Here is a 22826-nt window from a genome sequence, read left to right on the forward strand (position 1 = left end):
CGCCCGACACGCATGCGCAGAAACGGGGCGGTGCTTCCTCTGGCCCCATTGGCCGTCCCTTCTTGTTCCCGCCCTCGAAGGGGATCCAAAAGATCCAAAGGAGACGGGATAGGCGATTGTGCCGTCAACTGGTGAGGGCTTTCTGGATTTCACATGGTTTGGGAGTGCTGTGAGTTTTTCAGGCTGTATGGCCATGTAGCATTCTCTCATGACGTTTCGCCTGCATCTAGACCACTTTGACAACCAGCATGTCAGAGGGTTGTAGGCTTTTTGGGGCTATATGGCCATGTTCTAGAGCAGTGGTTCTCCACCTGGGGTCCCCAGATGTTTTTGGCCTTCAACTCCCAGAAATCCTAACAGCTGGTAAACTGGCTGGGATTTCTGGGAGTTGTAGGCCAAAACACCCGGGGACCTACAGGTTGAGAACCACTGCTCTACAGAAAGAAATCCTTTTTCTGGTCATAAATCTTTTGGAGGAGCTCAGGAAGGCCTTTAACATACAAGGAAGGAAGGGTTTACTGTGCTCACTTATGACAATGTTCAGCACTTGTGCATTCAAAGCATAAGTGTGCACAACCTAATGTTTTACAACCTGAAATAAATAAAAAAATGCTTCTGCCATTGAATTTCCATTCTGTAAAGAATCCCAACAGCTGGTAAACTGGCTGGGATTTCTGGGAGTTGTAGGCCAAAAACATCTGGAGACCCCAGGTGGAGAACCACTGCTCTACCCCAAAAGGATATTTTGGGATTCTTTACAGAATGGAAATTCAATGGCAGAAGCATTTTTCTATTTATTTATTTACTTTACTTTACTTTACTTTACTTTACTTATATACCGCTGTTCTCAGCCTGAAGGCGACTCACAACGGTTCACAACTAGAGGCATTCTCTCCTGACGTTTCGTCTGCATCTGTGGCAAGCATCCTCAGAGATATCCTCTACTATCAGAGTAATACCTTCACAATGCAAAATAGGTTCATTTAATTCGAGGGAAATCTCGTGTGGAGGATGATTGTTGTAAGGGGTGATAAGCAGACAGCCATACTACCTCTGAGGATGCTTGCCATAGATGTACGCGAAACGTCAGGAGAGAATGCCTCTAGAACATGGCCATATAGCCCGAAAAATGTGCTGCTGGATGTCCCACAAAAACAAAAATTTTGCAGTTAATGAGCTTTTCCCAAACCAATTAGGAAAGGACATACATCACCCAGGGGAAAAAAATCATGTTACATAGTGTAATACTATTTAGTTGCTCCACGCAGTCATGCCGGCCACGTGATCTTCGAGGTGTCTACGGACAGCATCGGCTCTTCGGCTTAGAAATGGAGATGAGCAGCACTCCCCAGAGTCGGACACGACTGGACTTAATGTCAGGGGACAACCTTGACCTTTACCCTATTTCGTTGACATCTCACTTTCTTGTTGTGTGAATACATTGGTCCATCTCAAAGTCACTGTAATGGTCTTTTGAAAATAATAATAACACCAGTACAACAACAATGTTAACAATGTGATAGACATGCATTAAGAACAAATCACTTGCAAAGGTGAGCATAAAAATAAGCTCCAGAAATGGCCATATGTTTACTTCTGATTTTGAAGACTAAGTTTTTTAAAATGTGAAACTATAGGTGAACCTATAGTCTTTTAAAAAACAAAATGAATCATTTCTGTTTTGATTTTAGAAAAAGGATGGGAACATGTAGCTGCAGGACTGACCTTTTCCTTTCTTGGTTTAAACTCAGCAATTTTGTCACCAAATTTCTTACAAAACAAGTGTGCTCCTTGGGGGCTGGGAGAAGAAAGAGCACATGGCATATTACTTCAATCAAAGAGAATTGGAGCCTCAGTGTTAATCACAAAAGGAAGCTTCATAGTTGCAGTCCTAATTAAACTTAATTGGAAAGAACATCTATTAAAATTAATTGGGGTACTGTATTGTGTCAACCCCACCTAAAGCATTCTCTTGCCCTACTTATGCCTTCGCTCATTGTTGTCAGAAGAAAAGCCTTTCCTCACTCGCTCCAGGTCAGTGCTGCTTTTAGGATTTTTACAAAATCCTCTTCTGTTCATATCTGTGGAGAAGAGCTCATCATCTAGGCCAGGGGTCCTCAAACTATGGCCCAGGGACCAGATACAACCCTCCAAGGTCATTTAACCAGCCCTCGCTCAGGGTGAACCTAAGTCTGAAATGACTTGACAGCACACAACAACAACAACAATCCTATGTAATCAGCCAAAGCAGGACCACACTTCCCATTGAAATACCTATAAGTTTGTATTTGTTAAAATTGTTCTTTATTTTAATTATTGTGTTGTTTTAAAGTGTATTTTGCATTACAAATAAGATATGTGCAGTGTGCATAGGAATTCATTCATGTGTTTTTCAAATTATAGTCCGGCCCTCCAACGGTTTGAGGGACTGTGACTTGGCCCTCTGTTTAAAAAGTTTGAGGACCCCTGATCTAGGCATTTAATGTTGGAAATAGGAATCTTCTACAAGACTCCTATACAAGTTATTTGTTATGAATATAATTCACATTGTTTACTATATTGTATGTATATTTTGATATGCAGTTTTACTTTAACTTTATGTTCTTTGAGGTTGTGGGAAGAATTACAGACTGGCAGCCAGTGGAGCTGGTGCAACAGGGGAGTTGTGTGCTCCCGGTATCTTGCTCCAGTTAGAAAGCTGTCGAAGGGGCTTTCAGGTCCACTTTCTCTTCATACATTCCCGTCATCCCCTCACACACTTAATCTCTGTTCACATTGACCCTTGTGATGGTTGAGCTCTTGTCAACATTTTGTTCTCTTGGGGCATAAAGTGATCCTGTTCTCATCAAATGGTCAGGCTGAGTAGAATCATTCAGTTAGCGAATGTGAAAAAATAATTATGTATTAGTGAAATTTCTAAGATATGGAACCACACTGCTCACCATCAGATGGTGCTGCATATTCCATCTTAAATCAAAAACCTATCATAATTATTTCACCATTTCATTATTATGAGTGTAACCGTTATGATTTCAGTAATAGTAAAAAGTGGTAAGCCCATTTTACTTACAAATTATGAGTTAGGCAGCACAACCTGAAAAGTTGAAAGAATTTAGGTGCAAATGTTTGCGTGCTACTTTTTCAAGTTTTCTAGTCATGCTCTTTAAAATATTCTCACCATACATACAGGAAAAATGAAAGTGCAAAGGAAATCAGAGCTGGCCCTAAGGCCACATCTATACTGCCATGTAATTCAGTTTCAGAACGCAATTTAACTATATTGAACTGCATTATATGGCAGTGTAGATGGCCATTATCTGCTTTGACCTGGAATATATGGCAGTGTGGACTCAGAAAACCCAGTTCAAAGCAGATATTGTGGAATTTTCTGCCTTGATATTCTGGGCTATAGGGCTGTGTGGAAGGACCCTTAATGTGACTTTATAGAAAATATGCATGTGGCCATGTCTGAAATGATATAAAGTGCCCCCCATTGGTGGGCTTGACAACAGAGGATTTGATTATTTGTGGATTTGCTGGCAGCCGATTGAAGCTCTGTAACTCCAAGGGGGCAGGCTTGAGGGAAAGTGAGGGCCCTTCTATACAGCCATATTAGGACCCTTCCACACAGCCCTATATCCCAGAATATCAAGGCAGAAAATTCCACAGTATCTGCTTTGAACTAGATTATCTGAATCCACACTCAGATAATGTGGACTTTTCTGCCTTGATATGCAGGATATAGGGCTGTGTGGAAGGCACCTCGGAGAGCAAGATAAGTGTAGCTTGGAAAGACGAGTTTAAGATGTGACATGAAAGCTATGTTTAAATGTTTGAAAGAACATCCTATAGAACAGGGGTCCACAAACTTTTAAAGCAGAGGGCCAGGTCACAGTCCCTCAAACTGTTGGAGGGCCGGATTATAATTTGAAAAAAATAATGAATGAATTCCTATGCACACTGCACATATCTTAATTGTAGTGCAAAAAAAAAAACCACTTAAAAACAACACAATAAATAAAATGATCAATTTTAACAAATATAAACTTATTAGTATTTCAATGGGAAGTGTGGGCTGCTTTTGGCTGATGATATAGGATTGTTGTTGTGTGCTTTCAAGTCATTTCAGACTTAGTTTGACCCTGAGCAAGGGCTGGGTAAATGACCTTGGAGGGCCATATCCACCCCCCAAGCCTTAGTTTGAGGACCCCTGCTATAGAAGAAGGAGCGAGCTTATTTTCCATTGCTCCAGAGGATAAGACAGGGTGTAATGCATTCCAGCTGAGTAGTTGGAAGAACTTCCTGAAGTTAAGAGCTGTTTAACAGATGAGTATACTGCCTTGGAGTGTGGTGGAGCATCCTTCTTGGAGGTTTCCAAATAGACAGGATGGCCATCTGTTGAGAGTGCCTTTGTTGTGTATCTCTAAAGCACTCCCTGGGGTGAGATTAGATAGCCTTTGGGATCACTTCCCATTCTGTGATTCTGCCACTCTAAAAGGGGAGGGAGATTACACAAGGGAATGAGCTGCCTTTTGCACTGTTGCTGACCCTTGTCCCCACCAGCCTTTTTGCTGAGATGGACTCTCTCTGAGGCTCCTGGGATCCAAACCCAAGGGCTGCCTGTTTGGGAGCGTCCAGGACAAAACTGAGCAAAGATTTCTCCTCAGGCTTCAGCCTCCAATCACTGACAGAGGCGTCAAATAAACAGGATAGAAGGAGTGAGGCGGGGACAAGAGCGCTTTCAACTTCAGACAGAAGGAGGTGACAGTGGGTGAAATACAGGCCTTGCAAGTTCAAATCGTGGCAAACTTTCCCTGAGGTCTCAGTTGTGGAAAGGTTTGAATTTTCTGTGTTTTCCAGGTTTGGTTTGTCTGCTGTCTGATTAGCAGAATGACTTTAGCAAAGGGATCTTGTGGCAGCCTATAAAAGACTGAGACAACAAGGTTGATATCATAAGCTATTGTAGGTTAAGTGTTCATCCTTGCTGTACTGTTAGTGAAGCTTGACACCACTTTATTGCCATATCTCAATGCTATGGAGTGTTGGGAGCTGTAATTTTACAAGGCCGTCAGCCTTTTCTACCAAAGAGGACTAGGACCTCACCAGACTACAGCTCCCATAATTGCAATTATAGTGGTGTCAAAGTGCACTAATTCTACATTTTAAATCTACTTCCTTAGATGCTTCTTAAGTAAGTGGTCTTTTAAGTGGTCTATTAAGATTTGTGGCTAGGGGTGCATTCCTTCTTTCCTAAGGATGTACCTGGGGGTGGGTTGAGATGGGTAGAGGGAGAGGTGAATGGATGGCATTATCATCTCAGTAAGTTCCCCCCTCCCCATCCAGATGAAAACTTCCCCCATTCTTCAAACTGCTAGCTCTGCAAAAAATATGGCACAAAAATGTGTTGACTCCAGTGAATCCCAGACTCTAGACTAGAACCTCCTAAACTCTGATCCTCCAGATGTTTTGGACTCTGCCCCCAGGATTTCTGATCATTGGCCAAAGTGGCTGAAGCTTTTAGGAGACGAAGGAGGATCAGTTTTGGAATTCCTGTTCTAGATATCCAGGTATTGTGGACTTCAGTTCCCAGACACCTCAGCTGCCTTGGCCAATGATCAGGGATCCTGGGATTTGAAGTCTCTGACCTGAAGGCCTGAGACTATTCTATTTGCTGTGTTTGTGGTCATCTTGGAGGGCAGAAGGAAAAAAATGGGGGGGGGGATGCCTTATTTACAGGCAGTTCACTTATCCCCCCGCCCCCTATAGCTACACCAGCATGTTGTAGTGGTTGGATGTTGGCCTACAGCTTTGGGAGACCAGGGTTCAAATCTCTTCTTAGCTCACTGATCGACATTGGACTAGTCACATTATCTGAGCCTCAGAAGAATAGAAAGATAATCCCCTTCTGAACAAATCTTGTCAAAAAACATGATAGTTTTGCCTTAAGGTTGCCATGAACCAGAAGTAACTTGAAGGCACTCAGCAACATTGCTAGACTCCTTGGAGTGTAGCTCCATTATCCTTGGAATTTTCCTGGCAACTCTTTTCCCTTGTTCTGGATGAACTTAAGTCTGCTCAGTTGAAAACAGCACAACCAAAGCAGATGAAAGGAATGTTTTAAAAGTAGTTGTTTTATTTGGATTGACCTCAGTGCTGGTGAAGGCAAGAAAACATTTCAAATTAGGAAAACAAGTTGAGCATAGTTTACATTTACTTGGATGCAATGCTCATTGTGTTCAATGATTCCTTGCTAAAAGGGATGGGGATGATGATGACATGAGAACCCTTCTAGTTTTGGACTACAACTCCCAGAATTCCCAGCTAGCTTGTGGCCATGCTGCCTGGGGAATGCAGGGGATTGTAGCCTCAAAAAGAATCCCTTCTATGCTTTATTCCTAAGAATTGTGTTTATGAATTGCAGCATAAAGTGTTTACGGATTGCAGCAAAAGTCGGAAATGACTTTTTTTAGTGTAGGAATTTTGCCACTAGTGGCTTGTGGCTCCTCTGTGATTGTCGTGGTGAATTTTCTCCATATATTAGCCAGGGTTTTAAAGCAGCTCTCCAAGGTGCTGAATCCTATCCTCAAAACAGCTTTTTTGAAGTTCATACTAAACCTCAGAGTGGATGGACTGCCTTCTGACAGGAAGGCTAGTGGTACCTCTGAATTTTGCCATTAATCAATTTTGCCCATGTTCCATGGATTAGGAAGACTCCTTGTGTTTCTTTTCTTTCAGGAATGACCATGGCATCTGGAAGAATAGGGACACGCCTCGCTGCCTGTCTACTAAATGTTTCAGAAGGAAGAAGAAAAGATGTTGTTGAGAAAATAGCAAAAGCTGCCGTTTGTAAGGATAAAGGTATGAAATTCTCAAGTGCCGTTTTCATTCTGCAAAGATTCGGCCCATTGGCTACATTGGGGAATTTTAAAGGCTCAATCATCAGTCATTTTAAGGCCTATTTGCATGAAACTTACCTCAGTTTTGGACCCCATTTACGACTGCTGGACTACCAAGTTTCAAAACAATTCACCAATCTGTTGATTTTTAGAATTATTATAAGTTTTAACTATAAGTTTTTTAAAAAAAGACAAACTACAAGAGAGGGTGCTGGGAATTGTAGTCTCTGGTTGTTTCCATTCTCAGCCATTCAGGGCATGGGCACAGTCAGGCTGTTTATTGGCTGAGATACAGAGAAAGAGAAAAACTTCCACTCCCATCATGCTCCAAGAGGATCTCAGAGACTTTTCAATGTCTGCCCTATGCAAGTTCTGCTAGGAAAGCAAGTTCCCAGCAGAGCCCTCTCTGGAGGGGAGCATAGGAAACTTTCCAAAAAAGAAATGCTTCTGCTGGGGAGGGAGAAAAGAAAAGACAAGGCAGATCACTGCCTCAGGTATGCAGACATAACTCCTTCCTCTCCAGGAACATTTTTTGCTGGTCTTTGTGTCTCCCTCCTCCCCGTTCCGTTTTCGAATATTATACAAAACGGCCCACCAAATATTACAAACCATTTTCATTCAGACTGATTTGGGCTCAAGTCTACAATGTATGTTATTGTTATAATTGGGTTTTTAAATTTCATATCTGTGGCTTATTTACATTTGTGTGCGATTTTATTTGCGGTTATATTTTTCGAAAGAAGTATTTCTTCCAATAATGCATGCTTTTAAACAAATTTTGTTTAAACAAATACAAATTCCAACCTTCCTCGGCCAACATACCTAAGCCTTTATGCAATGTGTGTATTTTATGACAAGAAACTTTAGCTGTGGACAGAATATGTAGGAACAAAGACTGAAAATGTTTTCAGTGGAAATGTTCTCAAATATCTTGAATTGCACAAATAGAAAACAATATCTTGCAGACAATAGCCTGGTGAAAAATAACGTAGAGCTATGTAAAATAATATTTTGGTTACTAAAGTATGCACTAAAACAATGAAATCCTTAGAAATATTTTCAGTATCAGCTGTTTTGCAATGCCATAGTTTTTCAATAGCATTCTGTTGCTATTTTCTCCTTGCAAGCAATATTTTTAGACCTAGTCTGCCATTGAGGAAGACTCCATACTGTCTGAAGTTCCATGTGTTCTCCAGCTCTTCCTGAAAAGAAATATGTTTGTCATTTATCATGGCTAGTGATGATGCATATAAAACACTAAGTCTTGAACACTGCCAAAAGTAATTTTTGGGAGAATTAGCACCAGAGAGGTGAGGATGGTGGGAATTGGTGGTGTAATTTTGAGAGCTGCTTTTAATTTGCAAGCAGTTGTTGGCAGGGAACCAGCGTTATGTTTGCACTGAATCAACTTGTTCAGAGGGATGTTGCCTTTACCTTCCTCTGAGGCTGAGAGAATGTGACTTGCCCAAGATTACCCAGTGGCTTTCCATGGCTGAGTGGACATTGAAGCCTGGTCTCCAGAGTCCATTGCATTTCCACCATTTAATATCTTTCTACAGTACTGCTTAAAGCAACACAACTTTCAGGGAAGGCAAAAGGTACTCTCTGGGTTGATGTGTGAATACATTGCTCTATATAGCAAAGTCAAGTCCATTCCAATAACCCTCCTAAGGTGACACAAAAAAACTGGAAACACATAGTCCTCCAGATCTTGTTGAACTATAGCACCCATCATTCCTTGTAATGGTTTGGGCTGGCAAGAGTTGTAAACTAACAATCTCTGTATTTCCCAGTGCTGTTCTGATACTTTGATATGTTACGTAGTCTTGGGCTGGCTGAGAGGTATTTTTAACCACAAAACATATTCTCTCTTCTTCTGCCACCATAGGTCAGGAGTGTCAGCAAGCAACTGTGCTTAATATATTTTCGGACTATGAATATAATAGATCAGTAATAACAATAGCAGCTCCTGTTGACAGGCTTGGTAAGTATTTTTAAACACTCTGTGTGAGTGATTCAGGCCGTTTCCACACAGCTGTATAAAATCCAAATTGAACTGGATTATATGGCAGTGTGGACTCAGAAACCCCATTCAAAGCAGATATGGTGGATTATCTGCCTTGATATTCTGGGTAATATGGCTGTGTGGAATGGCCCTCAGGGTGTGCGTGCATGAGAGAGAGATTTTATCCGTCCTCTGAAGATTGTTCTTGAGATGATAAGGTTTCAATATTAGAGAGTAAAAAAGTAAAGGTTTCCCCTGACATTAAGTCTAGTCATGTCCAACTCTGGGGCTGGTGCTCATCTCCATTTCTAAGCCAAAGAGCCGGCGTTGTCCGTAGACACCTCCAAGGTCATGTGGCTGGCATGACTGCATGGAGTGCTGTTACCTTCCCATCAAAGTGGTACCTATTGATCTACTCACATTTGCATGTTTTCAGACTGCTAGGTTTGAGCATCTATGGAGGATCCTCAAACCAAACTCCAGAAGAGCACAAGGACCTATGTGTACTTGTTGTTTATTCGTTCAGTCGCTTCCAACTCTTTTTGACCTCATGGAGCAGCCCATGCCAGAACTCTCTGTGGGCCGTCACCACGCCCAGCTCCTTCAGGGTCAAGCCAGTCACGTTGAGGATACCATCCATCCATCTTGCCCTTGGTCAGCCCCTCTTCCTTTTTCCTTCCATTTTCCCCAGCATAATTATCTTCTCCAAGCTTTCCTGTCTCCTCATGATGTGTACTTACCTGAGTGTAAATCCCATTGAACTCAGTAGGACATCTGAATAAGTAAGAAATAAGCCAAACATGCTGCTATATCTAGGAAATTATTTAAAATTGCTTTCCTCCAATGGGTTTTTATGTACTCATCAAGTAAAACTGAGACGAATTACGCCAAGGAACTACATATTAATCCCATTGTTGTGAAGATGGGTTCTCCTACCCTAATTTGATGCCAAAATACTGACATAGATTCAAAATAGTGTATCTTGGGCATTGGTAAAAGATATCTTATTTGCCCAGATATGGGGTTTTCTCTTATTAAAAATCTCTTCAGTATTTGTTTGAATTTCCTATATGTGGTGTTGTGGGTGTTTATTTTAAAATGTGGAGTTTGTTTCCAAAACGAACCAAATCCCAGAAAATTGAAAAACGGTGTATATGTCGCAGAACATGGTTATATGCTATCAAAACATATCAAATTACTTCAGTAAAGAGCTTGGAAAATTGTGTGTTTTAGCAAAGAATGCAATTCCTCAGAACATTTTTTTCAATCCCGGTAAAATTGGTTTAGATGGATTTGGTACTTTCTGGAAGCATCCTCCACAAATGTTGATAATATTTTGAGAAGAGCGGCAGCATACACATTTACAGAAAGATTAAAGGTCTCTTAAATTGCGTGTGCCTCCATCAAAACTCCATAATCATGAAACGCAAAAAAACCCCTGAAAATTGGATAAATACCAGAGGACACAAGGTTCATGCACCTTGGATTTATTTATTTATTTTTAGATGAATACACTTATTCCAGTTAATTCAATTCTGGATTGCTTTGAGTTTTCCGGGCTGTATGGCCATGTTCCAGAAGCATTCTCTCCTGACGTTTTGTCCACATCAGGCATCCTCAGAGGTTGAGAGGTCTTTTGGAAACCAGTCAAGTGAGGTTTATATATCTCTGGAATGCCCAGGGTGGGTGAAAGAACTCTTGTCTACTTGAGGCAAGTGTGAATTATGTAATTGGTCAGTTTGAATGGCCTTGCAGCATCAAAGCCTGGCTGCTTCCTTTCTGGGGGGGGATCCTTTGTTGGGAGGTGTTAGCTGGCCCTGATTGTTTCCTGCCTGGAATTCCCCTGTTTTCTGAGTGTTGTTCTTTATTTACTGTCCTGATTTTGGAGGGTTTTTTAAAAAAATACTCCAACCAGTTTTTGTTTATTTTCATGGTTTCCTCCTTTTTGTTGAAATTGTCCATATGCTTGTGGATTTCAGTGGCTTCTCTGTGTAGCCTGACATGGTGGTTGTTAGAGTGGTCCAGCATTCCTGTGTTCTCAAATAATATGCTGTGTCCAGGTTGGTTCTTCAGGTGCTCTGCTATAGCTGATTTCTCTGGTTGTGGGTGAAATGTCAGAAGAGAATGGTTCTGGAATATGGCCACACAGCAACTCACAGCAACTCAGTGATTCCGACCACGAAATCCTTTGACAACATAATTGAATTCTGTTTATAGCCTGCAGTTTCATTATCAGCCACGAAGTGGCAGACATCACCAGTCTTTCCTAATGAGCAGAGATTACATTGCAATCCATCCTAGAATATTCATTTTCCCCTTAGCCACTAGAAAACCCACTGAAGCTGGATCTACGCTGCCATATAACCCAGATTATCTTCATTGAGCTGGATTATATGAGTCTACACTGTATAATTTGGCTTTTATATGGCAGTGTAGATGGGCTTGAGCATTCTCCTTTTCAAGGCTGCCATCATCAAATAGCCCCCCTCCCAAAAAAGAAAAATCCCAAAGTGGAGGGAATTGAAATGGAGAGTGAGTATATTTGTTGGGAGTCCTTTGATTGTGTATTTCTGCATGGCAGGGGGTTGGACTGGATGACCTTGAGGTCTCTTTCAACGGAATGATTCTATGAAAGGCGGATGTATCAGGCTAGAGAGAAAAATACAACGAAGAACAGAAAAGTCTACAGTTTCTCTTTGCAGTTTTTGAAAAAACTGTGTAAAATTAAAATTACAAACCCATTCATGCCCATGGGTCATCATTATAAGAGAGGAACATGAGTGAATTCAGCTAGAATTAACAAGGGTGTATTTTGAAGATTTCATGTCCTTAAACATTAGCTTACTTTTCAAAGCTCGCTTTTGTCTCCTCAGCAGTTTGCTAAGTATTCTGATCACAATGGGCAAGCTCACTTTTGAAATCCAGCTGCATGATGGAGGAGGAGAATAAAGCATCCTTTGTTTTGTCTTTTATTCTGGGAACATTCTATAGGGACATCTACAATATGAATCAAGGCAAGTTTGCCAGAAAAAGTTAACAAGGAGTGTCAAGTGGATGTGAATATTAACACGATAGTGTTTAGTATTTTGGTATTTTTTTAAAAAAAGAATAGAAATGAAACACTTATAGCATATGATTAAATAGCAAAGCTGTCAAGATAACAAGGAGCCTGCCTGGTTGCATGGTCTTGAAGTATGTTCATATGATATAATAAACCCTTCTTCAAGGTGGTTAGGTTTGTAAGACATCAAAGACCTTGAGATTTCTCCAAAAATATTCACACTCAGTGTAAAGGAGAGAGGAGCTACATTTTCACTTTGAAGAGACTGAAACAATGTTGTCCTCTCTCCTTTATGTGTGTGTGTGTTTGTATCTCAATGAAATATCCTCTTTTAATGTATTTTGGACCAGAGGAACTAAAAGCTAGTTTCCTCCTTCGGGCACAGAAGTTAGTAATGCACAATATGGCTGTCTTTTTTCTTTTAGGGAGCAGCGTTGTTGCTGCCTGCATGGAGGCCTTCTCATCCATAAACATGGCAGCACATGTTGGGATCCATCCATGTCTTGGGGCCGTGGATTTGGTGCCCATTTACCCATTGTCAGGCATCGACTTGGAGGAATGTGGAGCGGTGGCTCGAAGTAAGCCTAAATATTTCCATTTCTGAAGAACCTGTGTCCTATTACATAGCATTGGGCTACCCTTCCCATTAGACCTAGGTTAGCAGTCTGGCCAGTGCCGAGGTATGATTCTTGTTCCGTATTGCCTGAAAGACCACAGGTCTAGCAGAAAGTCCTTTCACATGGGCACTAGCTAATGGCCTACTCCAGGATTGAGCAGAAAGTGGTTGCAATAAATGGAGGGTATGAAATAAACTGAAGTCAGTAGCAAGGAAAGAGCTTGTCACTTGTCTGACAGTTGCTCAGCATGTTCTCACAAAACTAATGTGCCAATTGTGCCCATTAAAACATCAGATCTGGTTATAGTGACACACACCTTGATTATATCCTATTTGGACTACTGTAATAATAATAATAATAATAATAATAACAATAATAACAATAACAATAATAATAATAAACAATCCAGAGCAGAAGAGAAAACTGGTGAAGGAAGGCTCTCCATGGACAGTTCCTGCGAAAAATTGGGAGACAAATTGACAAAGAAAAAACATGGCTGTGGCTCACAAATGGAACTTTGAAAAAGGAGACGGAGGGCCTGATTCTGGCAGCCCAAGAATAAGCCATTCGAACAAATGACACCAAAGCCAGAATTGAAAAGTTGACAACAGATCCCAAATGTAGACTCTGCAAGGAAGCAGATGAAACAATAAATCACATCAGCTGCTGCAAGAAGATCGTGCAGACACACTACAAGCAGAGGCTTAACACCGTTGCTCAGATGATTCAGTGGAACATGTGCCACAAATACTATCTGCCTACGAGAAAGAACTGGTGGGATCACAAGCAGGAAAAAGTTACAGAAAATGAACAAACTCCTCTGGGACTTCTGAATTCAGACAGACAGAATTTTGGAGCACAATACGCCTGACCTCACAATTGGGTTAAAAAACAAAGTATGGATTGTTGATGTTGCAATCACAGGTGACAGCAGAGTTGAAGAGAAACAACTGAAAAAGCTGACACAATATGAGGATTTAATGATTGAACTGCAAAGACTCTGGCTCAAGGTAGTGATTGACAGTGGTGATTGGCACACTGGGCCCAGTGCCTAAAGACCTTGGCCTGCACTTAAACACAATCGGCGCTGACAAAATTACCATCTGCCAGCTGCAGAAGGCCACCTTCCTGGAATCTGCACGCATTATTCGCCGATACGTCACACAGTCCTAGACATTTGGGAAGTGTCTGACGTGTGATCCAATACAACACCCAGCATAGTGATCCTGTTTGCTGTGGACTCATCTTGTTGTCTTTCAAATAATAATAATAATAATTTATTTATTTTACTAGTCATATGACCATTTCAAAATACAACACAAATAAAATACAATGCAAAAACCTCACGATAAGTTTACCTTAAAGTCTCCTTAAGTCAGAAATGTTTTGAAGGCACACCATAACCAAGCCACCACATTAGGAGGCATGATCTAACTGAATGTAACCCCCCCTTTTGTCTATTTTTGCTTTTAGATATAGCAGAGCGTTTGGCTCATTGTGTCCCTGGATGCAGCATATTTCTTTTTGGACATGCAGACCTCCCGAAGAAGCAAAGCCTTGTTCAAAGAAGGAAACAGCTGGGATGGTTTAACCAAGGAGCTTCTAAAGCAGCACATATTATTCCTGATGTCGGATTGGCACCTACTTCACAATACGGCTTAACTGGTATGAATGCAACTGCATACCACAATTCTTTATTCTTCTCTGTTGTTTACTGAGGAATATCAACGCATGCAGAAGTGTAGCTACTGGAAAAGATAGGTATGTATTCCATAGAGTTGAAAGATATCACAAGGGTCATCCCCCTGGATTACAGCTCTGGAGATCAGTGTTTGAATTCCTCCTCAGCCATGAAAAATCCACTGGGTGACCTTGAGCAAGTCACACACTTATGATTTATGACAATGTAATAAATCTGGAATGATGTGAAGGCACCTCACAACAGACTCACAACCTCTGAGAATGCCTGCCACAGATGAGGGCAGAACCCAGAATATTTCTAGAACATGGCCCAAAAAACCTACAACAACCCAGTGATTCCAACCATGAAAACCTTCGACAATGCAGGAACAACTTATTTATTTAGAGTACAGGTATTTACACTCACCCTCTTACCAAAAGGACTCTTAGAGTGACTCACGAACACAATGATGCCTTGACTATAGAGTTTAATTTGTTCTGTGATGAAGCATTTAACTCAAAACACTCTTATCTCAAAGAAAATTTCCCATCAAAATGATATTAATCTGTTCTGGCCCCCAACCAGTGATTTTTTAAATAAGAAAATGTACTTTATAAATAACAAATAATGTAATAATAATAATAATAATAATAATAATAATTTATTTATATTCTGCCCTCTCTCCCCCAAGGGGACTCAGGGCAGATAAATGCACATTCACATGGAATAAAGAAAGGTCAACTTTGAAATGGTAGAAGTACAAAGTTGTGGCAAGAAAGCACAAAGCACTAAGTGAAGAGGCAGAAGCATCCTTTTCTTCATACTGGACTCATTCTAGCCTCCCCCCTTCTCTTTCTCTTTCTCTCTCTCTCTCTGCATGAAGCCAAACATACCAGGAAAAACCATATAAAATCAACTAACGCGAAGTTCCTCAATACAGGCAAGAGAAAAGCGGACAGAATCTCCCAAAGCAGACGAGCACGAGGCACTGTGGCTGCTCTCTTGAAGCCCTAAAGTGCTGCCCTCTTGCACTAGTCCTCCCTTTGGCACTAACTCTTAACTCAAAATGCTGCTCTTATGTCAAAGTGAAACCCAGTCAGAGCAACAACTCTTAACTCAAAATGCTCTTAAGTGGGGATGCTCTTAAGTAGAGGTTCCAGTGTAGACAATATGATTGTTCACTGCCCTTAGGCTTGCAATCTAAATAAGATATAGCATACAAGGAAAAGAGAACAGGCAGTGGAGGAGGGAATTAACTCCAGCAGAAGCTGATTAATAAAAATCATATAATCTGGTTTTTATAGTCAATTTAGAAGGCTGAGTTCATTTTGGACGTAATAGGATGTGTCATAATGTGGATTGCACTCCATTTAATTGCATCCAGCATGTTGAACTAGGAAGTGGCGAGGATTGGGACAGTGCATTCAACCAGGCTGGCTAAATATGGTGTATGTGAGGAAGTGGGCTACCAAAGGAACAGAATCAAAAGTATCGCTGAACTTGGATGTGGTCTGCATGAAGCAAAGCTGGTTGTATATGTCTTGTTGAGAAACACACTTGTCTGCATTCCTTTTTAATCCTCTTGCTTCAGTCGTCATCCTGCCGCAAGAATTTTTCAACCAGACTTTAATATCAGAGTTTTCAGTTGTTCCTCCTGGGATGTTGCACACAAACTGCATTTGTGTTTGCAAAGAAAGAATGCACACCAGATGTTAATGAGTACATTTGTTGTTGTTTTTTCTACCTCAACAGTATGGCCTTGAGAATTTGCATTATTTTCTCCTCACTGTAAAGGCTTTTGTTTTCCTCACAAAAACATGGATTATAAACTATCAGAATTTCAAAGAGAAGTAAAATGAAGTCCTCAAGCAAATACTAAACCTCCATATTCTTCCACAATATAGTTTTCTCTCCTTGCTTATGAGAGCTTAGAATTAACTTGTTCAAAATACCCAGATTTTTTTTTGAAAAAAGGAAAAATGGTCAGTAATTTTAACATTATTTAATGTTTATTTTGCAGAGTATTTTTAATTTTCTCTATAATGAGCATGTATGTGAGTTCTGCACTTTTATTCTTATTGCCAACTTTTAAAAACATTAAAAACAACTTCAAATTAGTGCTCTTTTTAATAGGGTAGTCATTTAATTTTTTAATGACGTTACTATTAAAGGCTGTATTTCTTCAGTTCTAAGATGCACTTTCCCTCCATATAGTAAAAAGGTAAAGGTTTCACCATGACATTAAGTCTAGTCATGACTGACTTAGGAGTGGTGCTCATCTCCATTTTTAAGCCAAAGAGCCGGCTTTGTCCGTAGACACCTCCAAGGTCATGTGGCCATCATGACTGCATGGAGTGCCGTTATCTACTCACATTTGCATGTTTTCGAACTGCTAGGTTGGCAGAAGCTGGGAGCTCACCCGCTGCCCGGATTCGGACCACCAACCTTTTGGTCAGCAAGTTCAGTGGCTCAGCAGTTTAACTTGCTGTGCCATCAGCGGCCTCATATAAATATCTCTAAAATGGGGCATGTCTTAGAATCATGGATGCTTTTTATATATATATTTAAATAAGGCTTTTTTTGTTCATGGTACTGAAATTAGTGTGTATCTTATAATTAATGACATCTTAGAATCGAAGTACAGCACTAATAAGGAACTTCCTCTCAAAGACACAATAGAAAGTAAGAACAAGGTAACTCTGAAATACGTTTCCAAGCTCTGGTGTGCTTGTACTCTTCCAGATCTGCCTGATATTCTCTGTCAGTATTTCCTATGATTTGTTTTCTGTTTATTCCAGGTGTTGGGGCCAGCCCTTATGTGATGAACTGCAATGTGACTATAGATACCCAGGACTTGGCAACGGCAAAGAAGATAGCCCAATCCATCCGAGGAAGCAGCGTAGGGGGCCTGAAGGGCGTGCAGTCGATGGCGTTCCCGCACAAGGGGCAAATCGAAATAGCGTGTAATGTGGAAAGTTTTGATGAGGGTGACAACCAGTTGACTACTGGGGAAGAGCCGGGCTACGTTTCGTACAGCATTCTTGGGAGGACTTACTATTATGTGTCCCCACACTTGATAGAAGCTTCCATTCAGAAGTTAGCCAGAAGCCATGGAGTCAGCACAGTGGGGACTGCGCTAGTTGGGTTTACACCAGAAGAATGTGAGCGCTGTGCTGTCTACGCATTAACAACTGGTGTTAGTGAATTTTGGAGGGCTAGGGGTGGCATCTTTATGTGATAGCCCTTTTTGTTAATTTTAAATTCAACTCACGATAAATGTAAGGGATACTCGGATCCATTGTGAAAATGGGATCAAAAATGGACACCAACAAAGCTAGAAAATCATGGTGTATATTAATTATGATTATAAAGCACCTTTGGAGCTCCAGGCTATTGTTGCCTAGAGTTCATGAGCTTCATCCAAAATGGCTAGTGGAAATGATCTATGAGAATTGTAGTTCCTAACCATCTGAAGGGGTAGAGGCTCATCACCTTTATCATGCATTTATAATTTTAAAGTTACTGTGTATACTCATGTATACGTTGATTTCATATATAGGTCAAAGGCATGGTTGTGAGCAAAAAAACATGGCTTTTGATATGACACTTGGCTGATTCCAGGGAGAGGAGAAAATCTCAGTGACCTCTCAGGAGGCATCTGCTCCTGGCTATTGCTGCCATTTTCCCCCAAAGCATTTCTGGAATGCCAGGAGCATAGTTCATCTTTTTGGGTTTTACCTTTTGTCATTCTATTCAGAAAAGGGGATGGATCATTTTTAATAAGAGTCAAAGATATAGTTCTTCCAACAGATAAGTCATACCTTTGGGGAGGGGGTTATTTTATAATACCAGTATTTTACTAAATTATCTATGTTTATATATGAGTATATGCAGTACTGTCTTCCCTTAACCTGATTCATTACAGATATATTGTCACATTTCCCATCTCAACCATCATGGCCTATGTACAAAGGCAAATTGCCTTCACATTGAATGAACAGGGTCACCACTGAGTGCCTTAGAGGTGGACTAAAGCTGTCTCTTCAACCTTTCTAATATGTTATTTCAACCAGCAGGGCATCTAAACACCCCCTGCCCTGCCCTTATATCTGTTCAAAGTCACTGCTCTTCTCTTAAGACTCTCTGGATCAGGAGGCCAAGGCACTTTGAATAAATTATATAGATTGACTCTTCCCTTTTTGCATAACTGATTGCGGGTCCTGAATTGGATCTTTTAGATATCAAAGACAGATCTGTTTGGCACAAAATATGCAATACCTTTATTCCAACCCTGGATGAGCTTTTTTAAATGTACTGGGATTTTTTTTTCCATGTCAGACAACTTGAGAAACTGCAAGTTGCTTCTGGTGTGAGAGAATTGGCCGTCTGCAAGGATGTTGACCAGGGGATGCCCGAATGTTCTGATGTTTTACCATCCTTGTAGGAGGCTTCTCTCATGTCCCCACATGGGGAGCTGGAGCTGACAAAGGGAGCTCATCTGGGCTCTCCCCAGATTCGAACCTCTGACCTGTTGGTCTTCAGTCCTGCCAGAACAAGGGTTTAACTCATTGCGCCACTGGCGGCACCATTTGTGTGCTGAAAAGTGATAATAATGTGAAATGAATTACAATGGTATTGACAGCGGATTGCAGCAAGAAGCATCCAACTAGACTATTAATACTGAAAGGGCCAGGAGTGGTGAAGACTGCCTGTGCCTAATCACGATAGCTCCATACAGTATTCTATACAGTAAGGCCTCTATATCTGTGGAACTGTTACACTTAGGGCCTTCTGTACAAGCAACACAACTTTGTTGACCATCCTATTGAAAATAATAGCCTTTGCTATTATCCATGGTTTCATGTATCTAGGCAAATTCCAGAATGTATATCCCGTGGATATGTGGTTTTGTGCTGTACTGGTATGTCTGTCTATCTCATACTATATCTCAGTTACAGTAAAAGATCTCCAGCTGGGCAATTCTCAAACATTCAGAAGCATGCCTGGGGGTTTATAAAAAGAAATGTTTAAATTTAATAATAATAATAATAATAATAATAATAATAATAATAAATGGAATCAGCTTTGGAAACCAATTGTCATTCGGACTCAACTCAGGGCGGGATCATGTCCACCAGAGGGCAGCAATTATACCACAGTGATGCAGATACAGTATTTTCTTCTGTTTTTACATTTTATTTTACTCATGTTTTGCCATCCAGTGGCTAATGTGGGAATTGCTCAACTGAAAATAGTCTTCTATATTTGGTGAAACCTGATGCTGCAGTTATTTGCTTTTGGTGTCTATTAAGAAGAGAGTTCTGTGGGTGAGGAGGAGGAAGAGGGAAAGAAATACTGGGACCATTGCTTTATATCCAAGAGCTCAGCATAGTCTTTAAAAATATATATTTGAGACTTCTTGCACTAGAAAAGTGTGGTTCATATCTCACCGTTGTCACAAACCTAGTGGTTGGCTTAACCCACCTCTTTGTAATATTCCACTCTATATATCTAATAATAATAATAATAATAATAATAATAATAATAATAATAATTTTATTAACAAACAAAGGCACAACTCTGTGGCCCAAATGATTCATTGGAACTTAGGTCACAAGTACCACCTGCCAGTAATAACGAACTGGTGGGATCATAAACATGCAAAGGTAGTGGAAAATGAACATGCAAAAATACTGTGGGACTTTCGAATCCAGACTGACAAAGTTTTGGAACGCAATACATCAGACATCACGATTGTGGAAAAGAAAAAGTTTGGATTTTTGATGTCGCCATACCAGGTGATAGTTGCATTGAGGAAAAACATCAGGAAAAACTCAGCCGTTATCAGGACCTCAAAATCGGACTGCAAAAGCTCTGGCATAAACCAGTACAGGTGGTCCCAGTGGTCATTGGCGCACTGGGTGCCATGCCAAAAGATCTCAGCCGGCATTTGGAAACAATAAACATAGAGAAAATCACAATCTGTCAACTGCAAATGCCACCTTACTTGGAACTATGCATATCATTCGAAAATACATCACACAGTCCTAGACGCTTGGGAAGTGTTCGACTTGTGATTTTGTGATACGAAATCCAGCATATAGATCTCATTTGCTGTGACATACTGTGTTTTTATATCAGTATAATAATAATAGTTTTATTTCTTGCCTGTTTCTCCTCATGGCTTGAAGAGGGTTACAGAATAATTAAAATATAAACATTATAAAAATCCCACAAATGCACATGTTAAAATGTATTTCTATAAAAAAATACATATTAAAATGTAAAACGTAAATTATACACATCCACACACATATACACACCTGAACAATACAGTTCTTGTTTCGGTACAGTTTCCCCTTATCCAGGATTCAATGTTCAGGATACCTTTGTGTTAGGGATAACATGGGCAGGAAGGAGTAAAGAATTCCCTTCTTACACAAGCATTCCCTCATTCATGTTGTGTCAGGCACAACATTTGCTTGTTTTTTTAAAGGCTAGAAAACAAATAATAAATAAAAGGCTCATCAATATCCACTGGGATCTGGTTCCAGGATTCCTATAGCTACCTAAATCCTTGAATGCACAAGTTACATTATGGGTGCAGAACTTGAAGATATGGAGGGCTGGCTGTAAATAAATATTTTGATCCCACCCTTTGTTGTGTGTCTCAATAGAATAAATAGAATGAAATGTAAACAATTGAAAACATTTTCCTCTTAAAGCCACAAATACTTTAAATGAGATTTAAAACTTTATATAATCTTCCATTTGCTGTTACTATTTCATCTCATCTGTTAAGACTTGGTGTTGCTATATCCGTCATTTATTCTGTCTAATGAACACTAAACCGGCTTTCCTTTATTTCTCATTCTAGTTCTCAAAAATGATTCAGAACAACACAAAGTTTGCTCTGGTCATGATGCTACCCAGACATGAACTAGTTTGGGTTGGAGGGTATGGGTGTCCTTTTAAAGGATGTCATACAGAACGCTCAAAGGTGCTGTAACCTTTGGGGCTAGTCATTGTGATACATATATCAGTATAAATCAAGCTGGGTAAGATTTCTTATGGGTCTCAGGATTTGCTATTGATCTCATCTTGGCACAAGGATAAATGGGACATGTGCCAATTAATTAGGCTAAGAGTGTGGCTGAGCATTATCAATTGAGCATGATGACCGTGGGGTTGGCACAAGATGATGGGTGTGTCAGTATGTGGGCTGTAGCCAGAACTAAGCGTCATTCCTCATCAGTCCCCAACTGATGAGAAAGAATTACAAACTAGAGATAAGACCAAATCGGGCTTGTTGTGTGCTAAGAGATGGTATGTAGGTGGATAGGTTTTGGATATACGTAGAACAGCCATAAGTAGGCTGTGATTGATACTATTGCACTATCAATGGCTTGACTCCAACTTTCAGGGCTTTATCACACAAACCCACTATTCCATTACAGTCACATTATCATTGATAGTGGATAAATACTGCATTGAGCATCTTTGGCATCATATCTTTTTCCATTAGCACAATTGCACTGATTTATCAACCTGTGCAACCACAATTAAACTTTTGTACAACCTTGTAATTCTGCCTTCCCTTTCCACACAACTTTGCATTATTTTTTTATTATTATTGGTTTTAGTACAACTGTGCAATTCCAGCATTTGAAAACAAACCCAAAAGCCAAATATAAAATAAAAGCAATCCCACCAATGCAATAGGTCTATACAAGTTAGGCATGCTGGTAGTAAAGTGACATGGCGGATTGGGAGAGGGTTGTAGTGTTTTATCTCACAATTTAGCAGCAGATCAGTTGCACAACTTCAGCGCTTTCCAGTAGCTTCTTCCTGCACAGTATTTCCAGTCAACTGCTCCCACACTGCAGTCACTCTGGAACTCTTTACAGGCACTTGAGCACATGCCTGGCTATTGTCAGTTTTACAATTGTTTTCCCCTCCAATCTAGATGATACTACAAACTTACCACAGCACACAGTTATATCTCGTCTTAGCAGATATATCTGTGTAATAAATTACACAGAGCCTTCGGCAAACAGCATCACAGCACAAGGAGAGAAATATACACTGTACATGACTTCCTTATATACAATTCTGTACATTTACACATAGCAATCACTGATTGGTTCCCAACTCATTAACCTAACTCAAACCCAGGATTGCATCATTCACAATCACCTGGACCAGGCCAGAACACATTCCTCAAATGATTCCCTATATACAGTTAATGCATGACTCAGCATTTCCAATAGAAGCCTATTAGCAGTGCATGACTCAGCTATATTACATTACAATACATTGCAAAACCTGACATGGTTGGAGAGGAAGAAAATATCCCCCACATATCACTGATACTGCCATGCAGATGTATTGAATCAATAGGATCTGCATTAATGTTGGCACACTATTTAGCAATTGATTCAGTGGGACTAATAATATAATAACACTTTATTTATATTCCGCTCTATCTCCCCAAGGGGACTCAGAGTGGATTACAAAATACATACATGGCAAACATTCAATGCCTTTATACAATTAACAAAGACAG

General features: G+C 40.3%; 1 protein-coding gene across 3 annotated transcripts; it reads left to right on the forward strand.

Moving 5' to 3' along the window:
• Positions 1-25: 25 nt before the first annotated feature.
• Positions 26-18144, forward strand: FTCDNL1 (formiminotransferase cyclodeaminase N-terminal like). Of its 3 annotated transcripts, XM_060781149.2 has the most exons (7): positions 32-131; positions 1692-2034; positions 6736-6858; positions 8785-8880; positions 12388-12540; positions 14053-14244; positions 17059-18144. In XM_060781149.2, the coding sequence occupies exons 3-7, from the start codon at positions 6738-6740 to the stop codon at positions 17496-17498; spliced, it is 1002 nt and encodes a 333-aa protein (XP_060637132.2). In that variant the 5' UTR covers positions 32-131; positions 1692-2034; positions 6736-6737; the 3' UTR covers positions 17499-18144. The 3 variants fall into 3 exon arrangements, with proteins under 3 accessions (XP_060637141.2, XP_060637132.2, XP_067326766.1); XM_060781158.2 differs by lacking the exon at positions 1692-2034 and having other exon boundaries at positions 26-131; XM_067470665.1 differs by lacking the exon at positions 1692-2034 and having other exon boundaries at positions 131-169.
• The last annotated feature ends 4682 nt before the right edge of the window (positions 18145-22826 follow it).

Source organism: Anolis sagrei, chromosome 1 (genome assembly GCF_037176765.1).
Source record: "Anolis sagrei isolate rAnoSag1 chromosome 1, rAnoSag1.mat, whole genome shotgun sequence".
Taxonomy (NCBI): domain Eukaryota; kingdom Metazoa; phylum Chordata; class Lepidosauria; order Squamata; family Dactyloidae; genus Anolis; species Anolis sagrei.

Coding starts and splice junctions, on each gene's coding strand:
- FTCDNL1 (XM_060781158.2), top strand. CDS start 6,738: ATGACCATGGCATCTGGAAGAATAGGGACACGCCTCGCTGCCTGTCTA. Junction 6,859..8,784: donor TGCCGTTTGTAAGGATAAAG/GTATGAAATTCT, acceptor CTGCCACCATAG/GTCAGGAGTGTCAGCAAGCA. Junction 14,245..17,058: donor TTCACAATACGGCTTAACTG/GTATGAATGCAA, acceptor TGTTTATTCCAG/GTGTTGGGGCCAGCCCTTAT.